Below are 15,915 nucleotides of genomic sequence, written 5' to 3' on the forward strand. Positions count from 1 at the left end.
GCCACTATACCTGGCTGCAGAACTAACATTTTTTAAAAAAGAACTGAGTGTTCATTGTTCATTAAATATATCATTCTTTAAATTTTTCTTTATTGGAATAAAATTCACATAACGTAAAATCCATCCTTTTAACCATTTTAAAGTGTACAATTCCATGATTGTTAGTATATTCACAATGTTGTGCAGCCATCAGCACTATTTGATTCCAGAATGTTTTCATCATCTTTTCCCCCTCCCCTGCCAAAAAAGGCCAGGCAAAGTGGCTCACATCTCGAATCCCAGCACTTCGGGAGGTCAAGGTAGACAGATAGCTTGAGACCAGGAGTTCAAGAACAGCCTGGGCAACATGGCGAAACCCCATCTCTACAAAAAATACAAAAATTAGTCAGGTATGGTAACACCTGACTGTAGTCCCAGCTACTTGGAAGGCTGAGGTGGGAGGATCTCTTGAGCCCCAGAGGTCAAGGCTGCAGCAGCGAGCTGAGATCAAGCCACTGCACTCCAGCCTGGGGGACAGAGGCTTCAAAAAATAAACAAAACAAAAAAAACTCAACAACAAAAAGACAACACAGTCCTCTGCCACCGCCCACGCCTCCCTAGTGCCAGCCAACAGGTATCAGCGCACCTCCCCAGCGGCTGAGAGAGACGCTGAGTGAAGAGGAGGGAAGGATGGTTAGTCAGCAGTCTTATAGCTGGATCCCCTATGAAGACAAGTTCTAAAGCAAGAAGAGGAAAGCATTTCAATTTGGGACATTTATTCACAGCTGGAAATGGGGAATGGGCTGTCAGACCAGACTTCTATCCTGTCCAGCCTGCCTTCATTTCAGTCCTTCCACATTGTTATTCTGGGTTTGGACTGTGCTGGAAAAACAACTGTCTTATACAGGCTGCAGTTCAATGAATTTGTAAATACCGTACCTACCAAAGGATTTAACACTGAGAAAATTAAGGTAACCTTGGGAAATTCTAAAACAGTCACTTTTCACTTCTGGGATGTAGGTGGTCAGGAGAAATTAAGGCCACTGTGGAAATCATATACCAGATGCACAGATGGCATTGTATTTGTTGTGGACTCTGTTGATGTTGAAAGGATGGAAGAAGCCAAAACTGAACTTCACAAAATAACTAGGATATCAGAAAATCAAGGAGTCCCAGTACTTATAGTTGCCAACAAACAAGACTTGAGGAACTCATTGTCTCTTTCAGAAATTGAGAAATTGTTAGCAATGGGTGAACTGAGCTCGTCAGCTCCTTGGCATTTGCAGCCTACCTGTGCAATCATAGGAGATGGCCTAAAGGAAGGACTTGAGAAACTACATGATATGATAATTAAAAGAAGAAAAATGTTGTGACAACAGAAAAAGAAAAGATGAATATCCATACCTATTATATCTGTGTGGAGTAGGTTTTCTCTGGTCTGATTTTGACAAATAGAAGAGTGTCTACAGCCTGGTTTGCCTGTCTGCCCTCCTGGATGCTATTAAAGCTTTGTTTTGTTGAACAAAAAAAAAAAAAAAAGAAAAAGACAACACAATTTTCAGATGAGCAAAGGACTTGATAAACATGTCTCCAAAGAAGATACAGCCAAAGAGCACATGAAAAGACACTTGCCATTAATCCTTAAGAAAATGAAAATGAAAACCACAATGAGATACCACTTCACACCCATTTGGATAGCTATAATTTTAAGAAATGAAAATAAATGCTGACAAGAACATGGAGAAATCTGAACTTTCATGCATCTGCTCTCCAAAAGAAGTATGAGAAGACAAGCCACAGACTAGGAGAAAATATTATAAAAAATATATCTGATAAAGGACTGTTATCCACAACATACCCAGAACTCTTAAATCTCAACAAGAAAATTACACAATGTAAAAATGGGCAAGATACCTGAACAAACACTTCATCAAAGAAGATAAACACATGGCAAGTAAGTATATGAAAAGATGGTCAACATCATATGTCGTTAGGGAATTGCAGATTAAAACAATAAGATACTACTACACACTTATTTGAACAGGCAAAATCCAAAATACTGACACCACAAAAATGCTGACAAGGATGTGGAGCAACAGAAACCATTATTCAATGCTGGTGGGAATGCAATATGATCCAGTGACTTTGAAAGACAGTTTGGTAGTTTCTTTTCTCACAAAACTAAATATACCATCCAATCCAGCAGTTGTACCCCTTGGTATTTACCCAGATGAATTGAAAACTCATGTCTACACAAAAATCTGCACATGATGTATAGTGGCTTGATTCATAATTGCCCAAACTTGGAAGCCATGAAGATGTCTTTTCGTAGGTGAACAGATAAACTGTAGCAACTCCAGACAATGGAATGTTAATCAGCACAAAAAATAACCTTAAAAGCATGTTACTAAGTGAAAGAAGCCGATGTGAAAAGGCTGCATACTGTATGATTCCAACTATATGGGATTCTGGAAAAGGCCAAAACTATGGAGACAGTAAAAGGAGCAGTGGCTGCCAGTGGTTAGGGGACTGAGAAGGATGAATAGGTAGAGGACAGAGGACTTTCAGGGCAGTGAAACTATTGTGTATGATACCATAATGGTGGGTACATGTCATTACACATTTGTCAAAACCCACAGAATGTGCAACACTGAGAGTAAACTCTAATGTAAACTGTGGACTCTGGGTGATAATGATGTGTCAGTGTAGGGTCAATTGTTATCAAATGTATTACTGTAGCACAAGATGTCCATAAGGGGACAAGTTGTGTGTGTATGTGCCTGTGTGTACAGAGGATATATGAGAACTCTGTACTTTCTGTTCAATTTTGCCCTGAACCAAAAACTGCTCTAGAATTTTCATTAATAACAGTAATTTAAAAAGGTCAGGGCCCCTTCTGACCTAGGGAACCTCTGGTGATGGAGGGGGAGGGGTGAAGTAGTCCCCTAGAAAGTTGAAATTTTTCGAAGTTACTCAACTGATTTTGTAGAGCTAGGTTTGGAACTGCTACCCTTTTCTATGCTGCCCGCCCAAGTAGTGGTTCCTGAACCAGGTGTCAGGCTTCAAGGTTGTGCAAAATTTCTCATTACACTGTATGGGCCCTAAACGCATGCTTTCCCCTCACCCCATAAATCAAGACTCTAAAATGCCAAGTATAGGAGAGCAGCACTTTCCCATGTACTGAGTATGGGGCAAGGGAGAGCAGTCAAGAACACACTGGCTGATATCTAACCCCCAAATGGGCTGAAGCTGATGTACTTTGAAGATCGACCACGGCGGGAATATCTTTTCTTTAATCTGTCAGAGTTGTCCCACTTATTGAGTCCCACAGCTGCAGTTTAGCACGGAGCGGGTCTCACGTCACCAGGCCTCCCTCAAAGTCCTCCGCTCTAGCTTTGAGATTGGCGTTGGGGGAACAGGAGGGGAGGCGGGTACTTTTCATCGAGACTGCTAGAGGGGGGCCCGGACATCGAGGCCGGGGAGTCGTGGGTAGAGCCCCGATTCCAGCCAAGACGCCATAGGACATAACTGAGCATGGAGCGCAAAACGGCTACCCAAGCGCAATTCTGCAAGGCCGAAGGGCCGTTCTTCCAGCCTCTTAAATTTCCCGGGAGCCACGCCCCTCAATAGCCTGCTTTGGATTCCAAGGTGTCGCGCCGGAAGTGACCTCACAGCGGGGGCGTGAGGACGTGGGGGCGCTTCCGGCGGCGGCGGCGGCGGCGGCGACCGCCGAACGGTGGGGGGTGGGCGTGGAGAGAGCCCGTCTTTGGGTCCTCTGGTGGTCTGTGGTCGGCTTGGTGTGGTGTGCTGAGGAGCTCGAGGCCCGTCGGCGCGGAGGTGGGAACCATTGGAGGCTGCTGGTTTGTGGACGCTCGTGGGAGGGGGCTTCCGGGGTTGCCAGCCGGGGTTGCTTTAGACTTCGGAGTTCTAGGCCTTGTAGACCTTTATTGAGGCGGGCACTAGCTGGGGGGCTTCATCGGGTGCGCTGAGGGCTAGGTACTACGGGTGGCCGCAGGAGTTTGGTTTGAGGTGGGAGGCTGAGGACTGCAGGATTCGAAATAATGTGGGGATTGTGTGGGGAGTGAGGCATTACCGGCTTGGGCCCTTAGTCCAGGCTTCTTGGTGTCTGCTGCAGTTCATTGGCTCACTCACTCATTGCTTCGTGCCTCAGTTTCCCATTGCATAATGAGATACGGTGGCAGAGAAGAACGTCAGTGCCACATCCATGACTGATAGTTTGAGGACAGAGGTGAACTGGAGGGTAGAAAAAGAGGGTGCCCGAGAAATTTATACTTACCAGGGCACATCTTCTGAATCCCAGAAGTTATCCCTGGATTCATTTCTGCCTTTGGTGCAAGTCTGTGGTTCTTACCAGTACTGTTTGTGTGATATTGATTGTATTTATCAATACTTGACTTGTTGAGTGGTTAAAGTGTTTTTGGTTTGTGGGAGGCATAGCCCTTGTAGGTTTGGTCAGTTGATTTTCAGTTAATCTCCCAATAGCAATTGCTTCGCTTAGCTTTGCAATTGGGAGATTAATTGAAAATTAACTGACCAAGCCAACAGTCTTCTCCTGTGGTTACAGATGAGGAACTCATGACCCAGAATGGTTTTTCTTCTCTTCCCTAGCCACAGATCAAACTGATTTCAGCCTGCTGACTTAAATACAGGTCTTTACCCCACCAAAACAGAAGTGACTGTCTCCAAGCCGTTTAATATTTCAACTGGACACGCAGATGGTTCCTAATCTTTTTTTTTTTTAATGAATGACAGATTAGGTGTACTAAGCACAAAATTCTCTTAGTTTGTTTCTCTGTATGATGTAAAAATGATTGTAAAAACATGACTTTTTGTTTACTACTGATTTCTTGGTAGAGCCTCCTTGGTGTAGGACTGTGGGGCTAGAAAAGTGTCTCAAAAATTTTTGACCTGTGACCCACAGTTAGATACATTTTACATCATGACTCATTGTTCCCCTGTACACTCAGTGTGTACACACACACATCTCAATTAAAAGTTTACTTACTCTTTCTACAGAAGATGCACTCCAAAAAAAAAAATTTGGTTGCAATTCACTAAATTGAGTCTGACCCTTAATAGGTCATGACGTATAGTTTGAAAAATACGAACTCCCAGCACTTTGGGAGGCTGAGGCGGTTGGATCACCTGAGGTCAGGAGTTTGAGACCAGTTTGGCCAACATGGTGAAACCGCATCTCTACTAAAAATACAGAAATTAGCTGGGTGTGGTGGTGGACACCTGTAATCCCAGCTACTTGGGAGACTGAGGCAGGAGAATCACTTCAACCCGGGAGGCTGAGGTTGCAGTGAGCCAAGATCGAGCCATTGCACTCTATCCTGGGTGACAAGAGTGAAACTCCATCTTGGGAAAAAAAGAAGAAAAGAAAAATATTACACTAGGGCCGAGTGCCGTGGTGGGAGGATTGCTTAAGCCCAGCCTGGGCAACATAGCGAGACCCTGTCTCTAAGAAAAACAACATTGGAAAGTATTTAAAATCATTGCCATTCGTGAGATTCTGTAATTAATACAAAATGGAAGATGTATCATTTTTCTTTTCTTATCCAGAGAAGGGCTTACTAGAGTTCTCCTAAATTCAGCAGAACAACAGGACAGGACATCCAAATTCTATCTCAAAGGAGTGTAGTGACCATAATGATAGTGTGGCAGAATTTTAGCAAGGCATTTATTAAGTCTTATGATAATTGAGTGGGCAAGATGGAGGAATTTGCCAAATTGTGGTAGGATTAGATGGAGTCATGAGTTTCAGCATCTATGTCTAGAGAGGTTTGGTTTGTGGACACTACTTACGGCTGGAATTCTGGTGATCTAAACTGAGGTTTCATCACTTTTTTTATACACTTTATGTATTTGAAACCTTACCTAGAAGGTTTGCTTATTGGATTTGGTGCCTTTATGAAGTAAAGCAAGAGTCATTTGGTTGATGATTGCCAGAATGCTATTTAATCTCACTATATTTGCTCAGTGCTATTTAATGAAATGGAAGAAGCATGTATAAATGTGAGAAATTGCACTTGGGTCCAAAAAAATCAACTATACCTATTGGAGGAGGGTGGAGATGTGACCTCACAGGAGTTCCTGTAATAAAAAGGTTTGATATCTCAATCACCAGTCAGTGGTGTGGCCAAGAAAGCTGTGAGAAGTACTGATATGACCTGCGTTAGTATATTGTATTAGGAAAATGCAAAATCTAGAATTAGAAAGGTTGCATCACTGGTAGGCTTGTACCTGGAATATTAGGTTTACATCTAGGTGTGCTAAGAGTAAATTTATGGGCAGAAATCAAAAGTCTGAAGATATGATGTATTGCTTTGGCATGAATGATTATTTTTCTCTGTCATTTCAGGCTTTCAGGTATACGCTGGGTCATTGGTCTTAAAACATTTCTGTTTGAGAGTTTCTGGAAGACTAGAGAGTCTATTAGATCTTATATCCTTTTAAGTTGGCACCTGAAACTTTTCGTCATAGATTTAAATAGTGTAAGTATTTGATTTTATTTATTTATTTATTGAGACAGAGTTTCACTCTTGTTGCCCAGGCTGGAGTGCAGTGGCTCAATCTCGGCTCACTGCAACCCGCGCCTCCCAGGTTCAAACGATTCTCCTGCCGCAGCCTCCCTAGTAGTTGGGATTACAGTTGCCCACCGCCACGCCTGGCTAACTTTTTTTGTATTGTTAGTAGAGATGGGTTTCACCATGTTGGTCAGGCTGGTCTCGAACTCCTGACCTCAGGTGATCCACCCACCTCAGCCTCCCAGAGTGCTGGGATTACAGGTGTGAGCCACTGCACCGGGCCAGTATTTCATTTTAAATAGTTTAGGATGTAATTTCTAACAAGTAAATATTGACTTCTTAAAAATAAAATAAAATTATCTAGGCCAGGCGCATTGGCTCACGCCTGTAATCGCAGCACTTTGGGAGACTGAAGTGGGCCTATCACCTGTGGTGGTGAGTTCAAGACCAGCTTGGCCTGAACATGGAGAAACCCTGTCTCTACTAAAAAAAAAAAAACCCTGTCTCTACTAAAAAAAAAAAAAAAAGAAAAAATTAGCCGGGTATGGCAGTGCATGCCTGTAATCCCAGCCACTCGGGAGGTGAGGCAGGAGAATTGCCTGAACCCAGGAGGCAGAGGTTACAGTGAGCCAATATCGTGCCATTGCACTCCAGCCTGGGCAACAAGAGCGAAACTCCGTCTCAAAAAAAAAAAAAATGCAATATATGTATTTTTTTACAATACAAATTGATAGAATATAATTTGACATTTGAAAAACATACAACTAACCTTTTGAAGCAAAGATTGTTAGATATATAACACAGTGTATTCCGTTACTTAATTTTCAGATGTTAAGCACATCTTGCATTTGTGAAATGAACCCCACTTAGTCATGTATATACTACTTTTTACATATAGATGTCAGTTTGCTAACATTTTGTTAAGAATTTTGTGACTATGTTCATGATGAATATTGGTCTGAGGTTTTCTTTTTTTGCGTCATCTTTGGCCTTAGTAGCAGAGTAATTACCACCTCATGAAACGAATTGGGAAATGTTCCTTCGTCCTATTTTCTGAAAGAGTTTGTGTAGGATTTATATTATTTCTTATACGTTTCATAGAATTTACCAGTGAAGTCCTATGGGCCTGAGTTTTTCTCTCTCATGAAGATTTTACCAAATGTCTTAATGTAGTTAGTTGAGTTCGTTTTGGTTATTTTTTATCATTCTGGGAGTTTGTCCATTACGTATTTTTCCTTTTTTCTTTTTGAACTTATATCCATTCCACTTTCCAACAGAATTTTATCCTAAAGCAAAAGTCGGTAAACTTTCTGTGAAAGGCCAGATGACAAGCTTTATAGCCCACATGGTTTCTGTGATTACTGCTTAACTCTCATTGTAGTGAGAAAACAGCCATAGACAATATGTGGCCAGGTGCAGTGGCTCACGCCTGTAATCCCAGCACTTTGGGAGGCTGAGGCAGGTGGATCATCTGAGCTCAGGCATTCAAGACCAGCCTGAGATGGTGAAACCCCATTTCTACTAAAAATACAATAATTAGCCGGGCGTGGTGGCAGGCGCCTGTAGTCCCAGCTACTCAGGAGGCAGAGGCAGGAGAATCGCTTGAACCCAGGAGACAGACGTTGCAGTGAGCCAAGATCACACCACTGCACTGCACCCCAGCCTGGGTGACAGGTTGAGACTCTGTCTCCAAAAAAGAAAAAAAAAAGAAAGAAAACAGCCATAGACAATATGCAAGCATTTGAGTGTAGTTGTGTTCCAATAAAACTTTATTGGTAGCAGACCAGATCTGGCTTAGGGCTATAGTTTTCCTCCTCATCCTAAAGTAATATATTTTATGCTTGAAAATTTAAAATTGATCATCCACACAGATCAGGTTTATGAGAGTAGTGTGGAAGTTGATTCCCTTGCTTGCACATCTGGACTTGATTTCCAAGATGTTGTAGAAGGAATTCATGTATTTTTGTAATTTTGTTTGGGTGAGAAGTGAGGTGACCCTCCCGCTCAGTATCATTTTCCAGGGCCATAACTTAAGTTCCCTATGTGACCAGTATTCTTTCTGCCAAAAGCAGACATTTGAACTAAAATTTTTTATGTAGTAGACACTATATGGATTATCTCATTTAATCTTAAAATAATCTAGTATCTTAATCTTAAAATAATCCATATAGTGGTTCTATGAGATAGGGGTATAACTGGCATAATTCTCTACAGATGAGGCAGTTGAGACTCAGATAATTTGCCCAGGTGGTAGTACTGGTTAGTAAGGAAGTACAGAAGTGAATGGGTACTGTACTGTGATGTCTGATTTTTTTTTTGAGACAGAGCCTCTTGCTCTGTCACCCAGGCTGGAGTGCAGTAGTGCGACCTTGGTTCACTGTAACCTCCACCTCCCACCACTTCTGACTGTTTTGTGTTTTATCTAGAGACAGGGTTTTGCCATGTTGCCCAGGCTGGTTTTGAACTCCTTAGGCTCAAGCAGTCAACCCTCCTTGACCTCCCAAAGTGCTAGGATTCCAGACACTAGCCACCAGAGGCGTGAGCCACCACACCCAGCATGATTTCAGAATTTTATTCTCTTTCCACCTTGCTGCCTTTTATGGAAGATAGAGGTTTAGTACTAGGATTGTGCTGGATTTCTTTTTCTGGGAGTGGGGGTGGAAACAGTCTTACTATGTTGCCCAGTCTGGTTTGAAACTCCTGGCCTCAAGTGATCTTCCTGCCTCAGCCTCCCAAAGTGCTGGGATAGGGCCAGAGCCATCATGCTTAGTTGGATATTTTCTTTTAAGATCTTTGCCATTCCCAAGATTTTGATTCAACAAACACCTTTCTTGTTGTGTGGAACAATTCCTAGTTTTTCAGAAATCTGTAACTACTCACTCATCCACAGCTGTTAGTTATAATTGTTTTTAGCAAGCCAAGGGGTTGTTCATTGGTTCTGAATGCTGTGAGTTCTGTCTTACATGGCACAGGAGATGGAAGCAGCTAGATTTGTAATTGGCAACTTATTTATGATTTGTGGATCATTTGGGCAGCTGCCTCAGTAATATAATAAATGGAAGAGTGTTTAGCACTACCTGACTTTGTTATCCAAAGGCTTATCAGAGTAATGATAAAGTCCCATTACTTACCTGGCATTCAGTAGTCTGGAAATCCTGATAGTTTAGTATTTGAGCAAAATAGTACCATAATTAGAAGTAATATGAAAAATCCTCATTATGATTATGTGACATCTGTGGCTCCCTTCCTAGCTACACAGATTGTTAGGATAGATTTTAATAACAAGTTGGCAAATTAAGTGTTAGTTAGCTGTACCAACATTGCATTTAAAAAAAAAAAAGTCCTACATTGGTGTACATTGGTTAATACTACACAGAAGAATTAGTTCTTTTTAGAAGTGGAATTGTTCGAAGGATTCATTGTCATGAATAGGCTTTACAGGGAAGAGGTATGGGGGTGTGTGTGTGTATATATCTAATTGTACATCAAATCCTGTCACCAAACACCAAGAAGTAGTAGAGGAATGTATTAATGAGATGAAAGATATTCCAATAGTATAAGAACAAAGTGATAAGTGAATTAAAGTGTCCTTACCTAGAGGTGTTTAAGAAATGGAGGCAGAAGGAAGACAAATAATACTAAATGAACTTTAGTAGCGAGTTTTGGACTGAATAGTAATTCACAACATTTCTGAATTCAATAGTCATTATAATTTTAGGAATAATTTATTGGGAGAAAAACTATCAGTGAAGCAAGAGTACTTAAGAAGTATGTTTAAGAAAACATCAAAACCATTGCACCCCTACCAGAATGAGTAAGTTAAAGAGAACAATAGTACCAAGTTTTGGCAAGATGAGGAGCAAAAGGAACTTTCTTATGGTGAGTTGTGTAAATGTAGATGGTAATATAAGATGGTACAACCACTTTGGAAAACTGTTTGGCAGTTCCTAATAAAGTCATAAATATAATATGACTTCCTGTGTTATATGCCCCACAGAAGTGGCTGCATTTGTCCACAAAAATATATTGTATACAATGTATAAGATTATTTGCAATAGCTCAAAACTAGAAATAACCCAACTGTATATCAGCAGCAGAATGGATGAACACAGAAGCATACTTACAGAAAACAGCACAGCCATGAGAAAGAATAAACTTCTGATGCATCCAACAATAGGGATGAATCTCACAAATGTACTTTTTTTTTGAGACAGTGTCTCGCTCTGTCATCCATACTGGAATGCAGTGGCAGGATCTTGGCTCACTGCAACCTCCACCTCCCCAGATCAAGTGATTCTTGTGCCTCAGTCTCCTGAGTAGCTGGGATTACAGGCCTGTGCCACCACACCCAGCTAATTTTTTGTATTTTTAGTAAAGACGGTTTTGCCATGTTGGCCAGGTTAGTCTCAAACTCCTGATGTCAAGTGATCCACCCGCCTTGGTCTCCCAAGATGCTGGGATTACACAGGTGAGCCACCACACTCGACCTCACAGATGTACTTTTGAACAAAAGAAGCCAAATACTCTAACAGAGAACCTTTATGATTCTGTTTATATGAAGTTCAAAATCAGGGTCAAATAATTTTTCATGATGTCAGAATAATAACTACCTGTAGGAGGACACAATGGAGCCTTTGAGATGTTGGAAGTAGTCTGTCTTGTTTGGAGTGGTGGTCACATGGGTGAATTGATATGTAAAGTTTCATGGAAGTGTACACTTAAAATATGTAGACCGACTTACTGTATATGTTCTACTTGGATAAATAAAAGACAGCAAGATTGGTTCCTTATAGCTCCTATGGCTCCTGTACCTCTTTTGACATGGAGGTGTTAGCTCTATAATTGATGGAGCCCTTCCCTAGTCTTCTTAGGAACCCAGTTGATGGCACTGTACTTGTTTTAGTTTACTGTTTTCTGTAAATAACAGAGTTTTCTTTATAACCTTTTTGATGAGTTTTGAATAATGCATTAATGTATTTTATCAAGGGAAGTTTCTGAGGAAAGGGCAGTTTGTTACACATTCAGTGGACATTTTTTAAAGTTTCTATTAATATTAACTACAGGCCGGAGCGCAGTGGCTCACGCCTCTAATCCTAGCACTTTGGGAGGAGGAGGTGGGCGGATTACCTGAGGTCAGGAGTTCAAGACTAGCCTGGCCAACATGGCGAAAAACCATCTCTACTAAAAATACAAAAAATTAGCTGGGCATGATGGTGTACACCTGTAGTCCCAGCTACTTGGGGAGGCTGAGGCAGTAGAATCACTTGAACACAGAGTCAGAGGTTGCGCTAAGCTGAGATGGCACCACTGTACTCCATCCTGGGTGACAGCAAGACTCTGTCTCAAAAAAAAAAAAAAGAAAAAAATATATATATACACATATAAATGTGTGTGTGTGTATATATATATAATATATAAAACATAGAAAAACTTAACTAGTATCCACATTTTCAAAGTATTAAAAATTCTATTCAGTTACTGTTACCATAATATAAACTTTAATGTCAACATCAGTGTCTTAAAGATATATGTTGAACAAAGAAGTAAAAGCCTTTTCATATCTGGTTAATTCGTGGCACTGTCTATTCTGCATCTAAGCATCAGCGTAGAATTATGATGGATTACAAATTATAGGAAAGGAAACTCAAACTTTTGTGACATTAGGCAAAGGTTGATCGGGAAGGGAAGAGAAGCCTAAAATGTGTATTTTGTGCCCTTTTACCATCATTATTATTGTCAAAATTGTGTTGCACTGAAAATTCACGCAAGTGCTGGGTGCGATGGCTCAAGCCTGTAATCCCAGCACTTTGGGAGGTCAAGGTGGGCGGGTCACCTGAGGTCAGGAGTTTGAGACCAGTCTGGCCAACATGGTGAAACCCTCTCTAATAAACCCTATCTAATAAAAATACAAACATTAGCTGGATGTGGTAGTGGGTTACTCTGGAGGCTGAGCCAGGAGAATTGCCTGAACCCAGGAGGCGGAGGTTGCGGTGAGCCGAGATCGCGCCATTGCACTCCAGCCTGGGTAACAAGAGCGAAACTCTGTCTCAAAAAAAAAAAGAAAGAAAAGAAAATGTACTCAATCTCACCCAATCTCAAATTCTTACAGATTTCTTGATCGTTGTTGCAACTCAGTGATGGGTATGTGGGGGTTCATTGAGCCATTCTCTCTGCATTTGTTATGTTTAAAATTTTCTATAATAAAGTGTAAAAACAACAAAAAAAAGCCTTATGGGTGAGCCTGCTAATTCATTGTTCTTTTAATCTTCGGTTCTATCAGCATAGTTTTATGATACTTGCTCAGTTAGATCACTAGGTAACTATCTAGAGTTTGATTAATCCCTAGAGCTGGACTCTTTCAGACTTCATGTTTCTGATGAGACATACTCTCTCTCTCTCTCTTTTTTTTCTTTGTTTTCTGAGACAAGGTCTCTCTGTGTTGCCCAGGCTAGTCTTGAACCCCTGGACTCAAGTGATCCTCCTGCCTTGACCTCCCAAACTGCTGGAATTACAAGTGTGAGCCACCACGCTCAGCCAAGATGTACTCTTTTACCAGAGGAGTGCTTTATTTTTTATTTTTTTCGAGATGGAGTCTTGGTCTGTTGCCCAGGCTGGAGTACAGTGGTGTGATCTCAGCTCCTGAGTAGCTGGGATTACAGGTGTGCGCCACCGCACCCGGCTAATTTTTGTATTTTTAGTAGAGACAGGGTTTCACCATATTGGCCAGGCTGGTCTCCAACTCCTGACCTGGTGATCTGCCCATCTTGGCCTCCCAAAGTGCTGGGATTTCAGGTGTGAGCCACCACCCCTGTCCCAGGAGTGCTTTATATGCTTTTTTGCCCCTTTCCGGTCTTTTATTTATTTATTTATTTTTGAGTTGGAGTCTCATTCTTGTTGCCCAGCCTGGAGTGATCTTGGCTCACTGCATCCTTTACCTCGAAGTTCAAGTGATTCTCCTGCCTCAGCCTCCAAAGTAGCTCCCAATTACAGGCATGTGCCACCACACCCAACTAATTTTGTATTTTTAGTAGATAGGGGGTTTCATCATGTTGGTCAGGCTCGTCTCGGAACTCCTGACCTCATGTGATCCACCTGCCTTGGCGTCCTAAACTGCTGGAATTACAAACATGAGCCACTATGCTCAGTCAGGACATACTCTTTTACCAGAGGAGTGCTTTTTATGCTTTTTTGTCCCTTTCACTTCTTTTAGACTCTACACTTTATGTATGTATATGTCTAAAATTAGTATTTGAAAACACCTTCAAGTGCTGGTTTCTTTTTTTAATGTAAAAACACTGAACCAGTGTTTCACTTTGTGCTTAACATGTGTATTTATATTCATCTGCTAGCTATTTCCTGACTTCCTTCTGTGTGTAGGGAAGTGTTAGGTTTCATATCTTATATAGGATTTTGCATAGAGTATGCTTAAGGATACTATATTTTTAGAACCATTTTCAAAAAGAGGCAAGACATTTAGATGTAAATATGTAGGTACTCTAGATTTTGAGTGATTAACTTCTGTCACATTGTTTCTAATTCATTCATTGATTGAATAAATATTTATTGACTTCTTCCACTCTAGACACTCTTACTGACTAAACAAGACAGACAAGGTCCTTTGCCCTATTCTAGTGGGGTGACACACACTATATATCTCTATTTTTTGTTCGTTTTTTGAGACAGGGTCAGTCTCTGTCATCCAGGCTAGGGTGCAATGGCATGATCATGGCTGTTTGCAGCCTTGACTTCCTGGGCTCAAGCAGTCCTTCTGTCTCAAGCAGTCCTCTTGTCTCAGCCTTCTGACTAGCTGTAGCTTGTATTACAGGCGTGTGCCACCATGCCTGCCTAGTTTAAAAAAATTTTTTTTGGCAGAGATGGGGTCTCCCTGTGTTGCCTAGGCTGGTGTCCCACCTCGGCCTCCTAGAGTGCTGGGATTACAGACATGACCCACCATGCCCGACCAACACACACAAACAAGATAATTCATATAGTGATTGATTTTGAGATCATAACAGGAGTTGAGGTGTTGGAGAATAGTGATGAATAGCCACATTAGATTGGGTAGACAGGGAAGGCTTCTTTGAGATGGTAACATTTTACCAGATGCCAGAAAGGCAAGATGGAACTAACCATTCATAGAGCTTGGGGAAGTGTTCTAGGAATCCCTTGAGCAAAATGTGGGAGGCCTTGGCCTCCCAAAGTGCTAGAATTACAGGCATGAGCCATCGTGCCCAGCGTAAAAATTTATTTTTAGTTGTTTGCTGCGATCATATAGAATATAGTTGTTTTTTCTACATTGAACATATATCCTGTGACCTTGCTAAATTTCCGTATTCTAGTAGGACTTTATGGATTGACTATATACAATCAATTATATCATTGCAAATAAAGACAGTTTTACTTTCCACTTTTTTTTTCCTGTCTTAATGCACTGGCTAGGACGTAAAGTTGTTGAATAGAAGTACAAGTGGTGAGAGTGGACATCCTTGCCTCATCCCCAGTATTAGGGGAAAAGCATTTATTTCATCCCCACCTTTTTTTTTTTTAAAGACAAGACCTCAGCTGGGCATGGTAGCTCAGACCTGTAATCTTCGCACTTTAGGAGGCCAAAGTAGGTGGATAGCTTGCTCAGGAGTTGGAAACCTGGGCAACATGGCAAAACCCCGTCTTACAAAAAATACAAAAATTAGCCAGGTGTGGTGGTGTGGGCCTGTAGTCCCTGCTTCTCAGGAAGTTGAGGTGGGAGGATCAGTTGAGGCTGGGAGGTCAAGACTAGCCTGGGCAACAAAGTGAGACCCTGTCTCTACAAAATATATAAAAAATTAGCTGGATATGGTAGCATATACCTATAGTCCCAGCTACTCAGGAGACTGAGGTGGGAGGATCACTTGAGCCCAGGAGCCCAGGAGGCTGCAGTGAACCAAAAAAAAAAAGAAAAGAAACAAAATACATAAAATAAAGACAGTGTCTGGCTCTGTTGCCCAGGCTAGAGTGCAGTGGTACGATCATAGCTCACTGTAGCCTCAAACTCCTGAGCTCCATGATCCTCTTGCCTCTGCCTCTGAAAGTGCTAAGATTACAAGTGTGAGCCACCACACCTGGCCTATTTCACTGTTAAGTATGATGTTAGCTGTAATTGTTTTGTAGATGCCAGCTTTCCCTCCCCTTTTTAAATATTGTGAATGATTGTTAAATTTTGTCAAATTACCTTTCTGCATTTATTGATATGATTATATGTGATTTCATCACTTATTTTGTTAATGTGATGGAAAGCATTGATTTTTTTTTAATTAAACTTCTGAGATAGTTGTAGATTCTATGCCATTGTAAATAATACAGAGATATTCTTTATACCTACCGGTTTTCCCTGTTGGTAACATCTTGG

At 41.3% G+C, this 15,915-nt stretch overlaps 2 protein-coding genes across 3 annotated transcripts in view; both read left to right on the forward strand.

The window, feature by feature from the left end:
• Window positions 1-677: 677 nt before the first annotated feature.
• Window positions 678-1,508, forward strand: LOC105720875 (ADP-ribosylation factor-like protein 4A). The gene has a single exon (XM_012457618.3). The coding sequence runs from the start codon at window positions 771-773 to the stop codon at window positions 1,350-1,352; it is 582 nt and encodes a 193-aa protein (XP_012313041.2). The 5' UTR covers window positions 678-770; the 3' UTR covers window positions 1,353-1,508.
• A 2,213-nt stretch (window positions 1,509-3,721) lies between these two features.
• The window catches only part of EDC3 (enhancer of mRNA decapping 3), a 67,077-nt gene continuing 54,883 nt past the window's right edge, over window positions 3,722-15,915 (forward strand). Inside the window, exons 1-2 of one of the 2 annotated variants that reach the window (XM_012457623.2) lie at window positions 3,722-3,816; window positions 6,365-6,497. The gene's annotated coding sequence lies outside the window, so the exon portion shown is untranslated. The remainder of the gene's footprint in view (window positions 3,817-6,364; window positions 6,498-15,915) is intronic. The other variant, XM_012457622.2, reaches the window with a different exon arrangement.

This window comes from Aotus nancymaae, unplaced genomic scaffold, assembly GCF_030222135.1.
Source record: "Aotus nancymaae isolate 86718 unplaced genomic scaffold, 86718_ANA_hifiasm-v0.15.2.pri h1tg000003l, whole genome shotgun sequence".
NCBI lineage: Eukaryota > Metazoa > Chordata > Mammalia > Primates > Aotidae > Aotus > Aotus nancymaae.

What these genes read in the sequence shown, in the direction of transcription:
- LOC105720875 (XM_012457618.3), top strand. Translation starts at nt 771, where the DNA reads ATGGGGAATGGGCTGTCAGACCAGACTTCTATCCTGTCCAGCCTGCCT.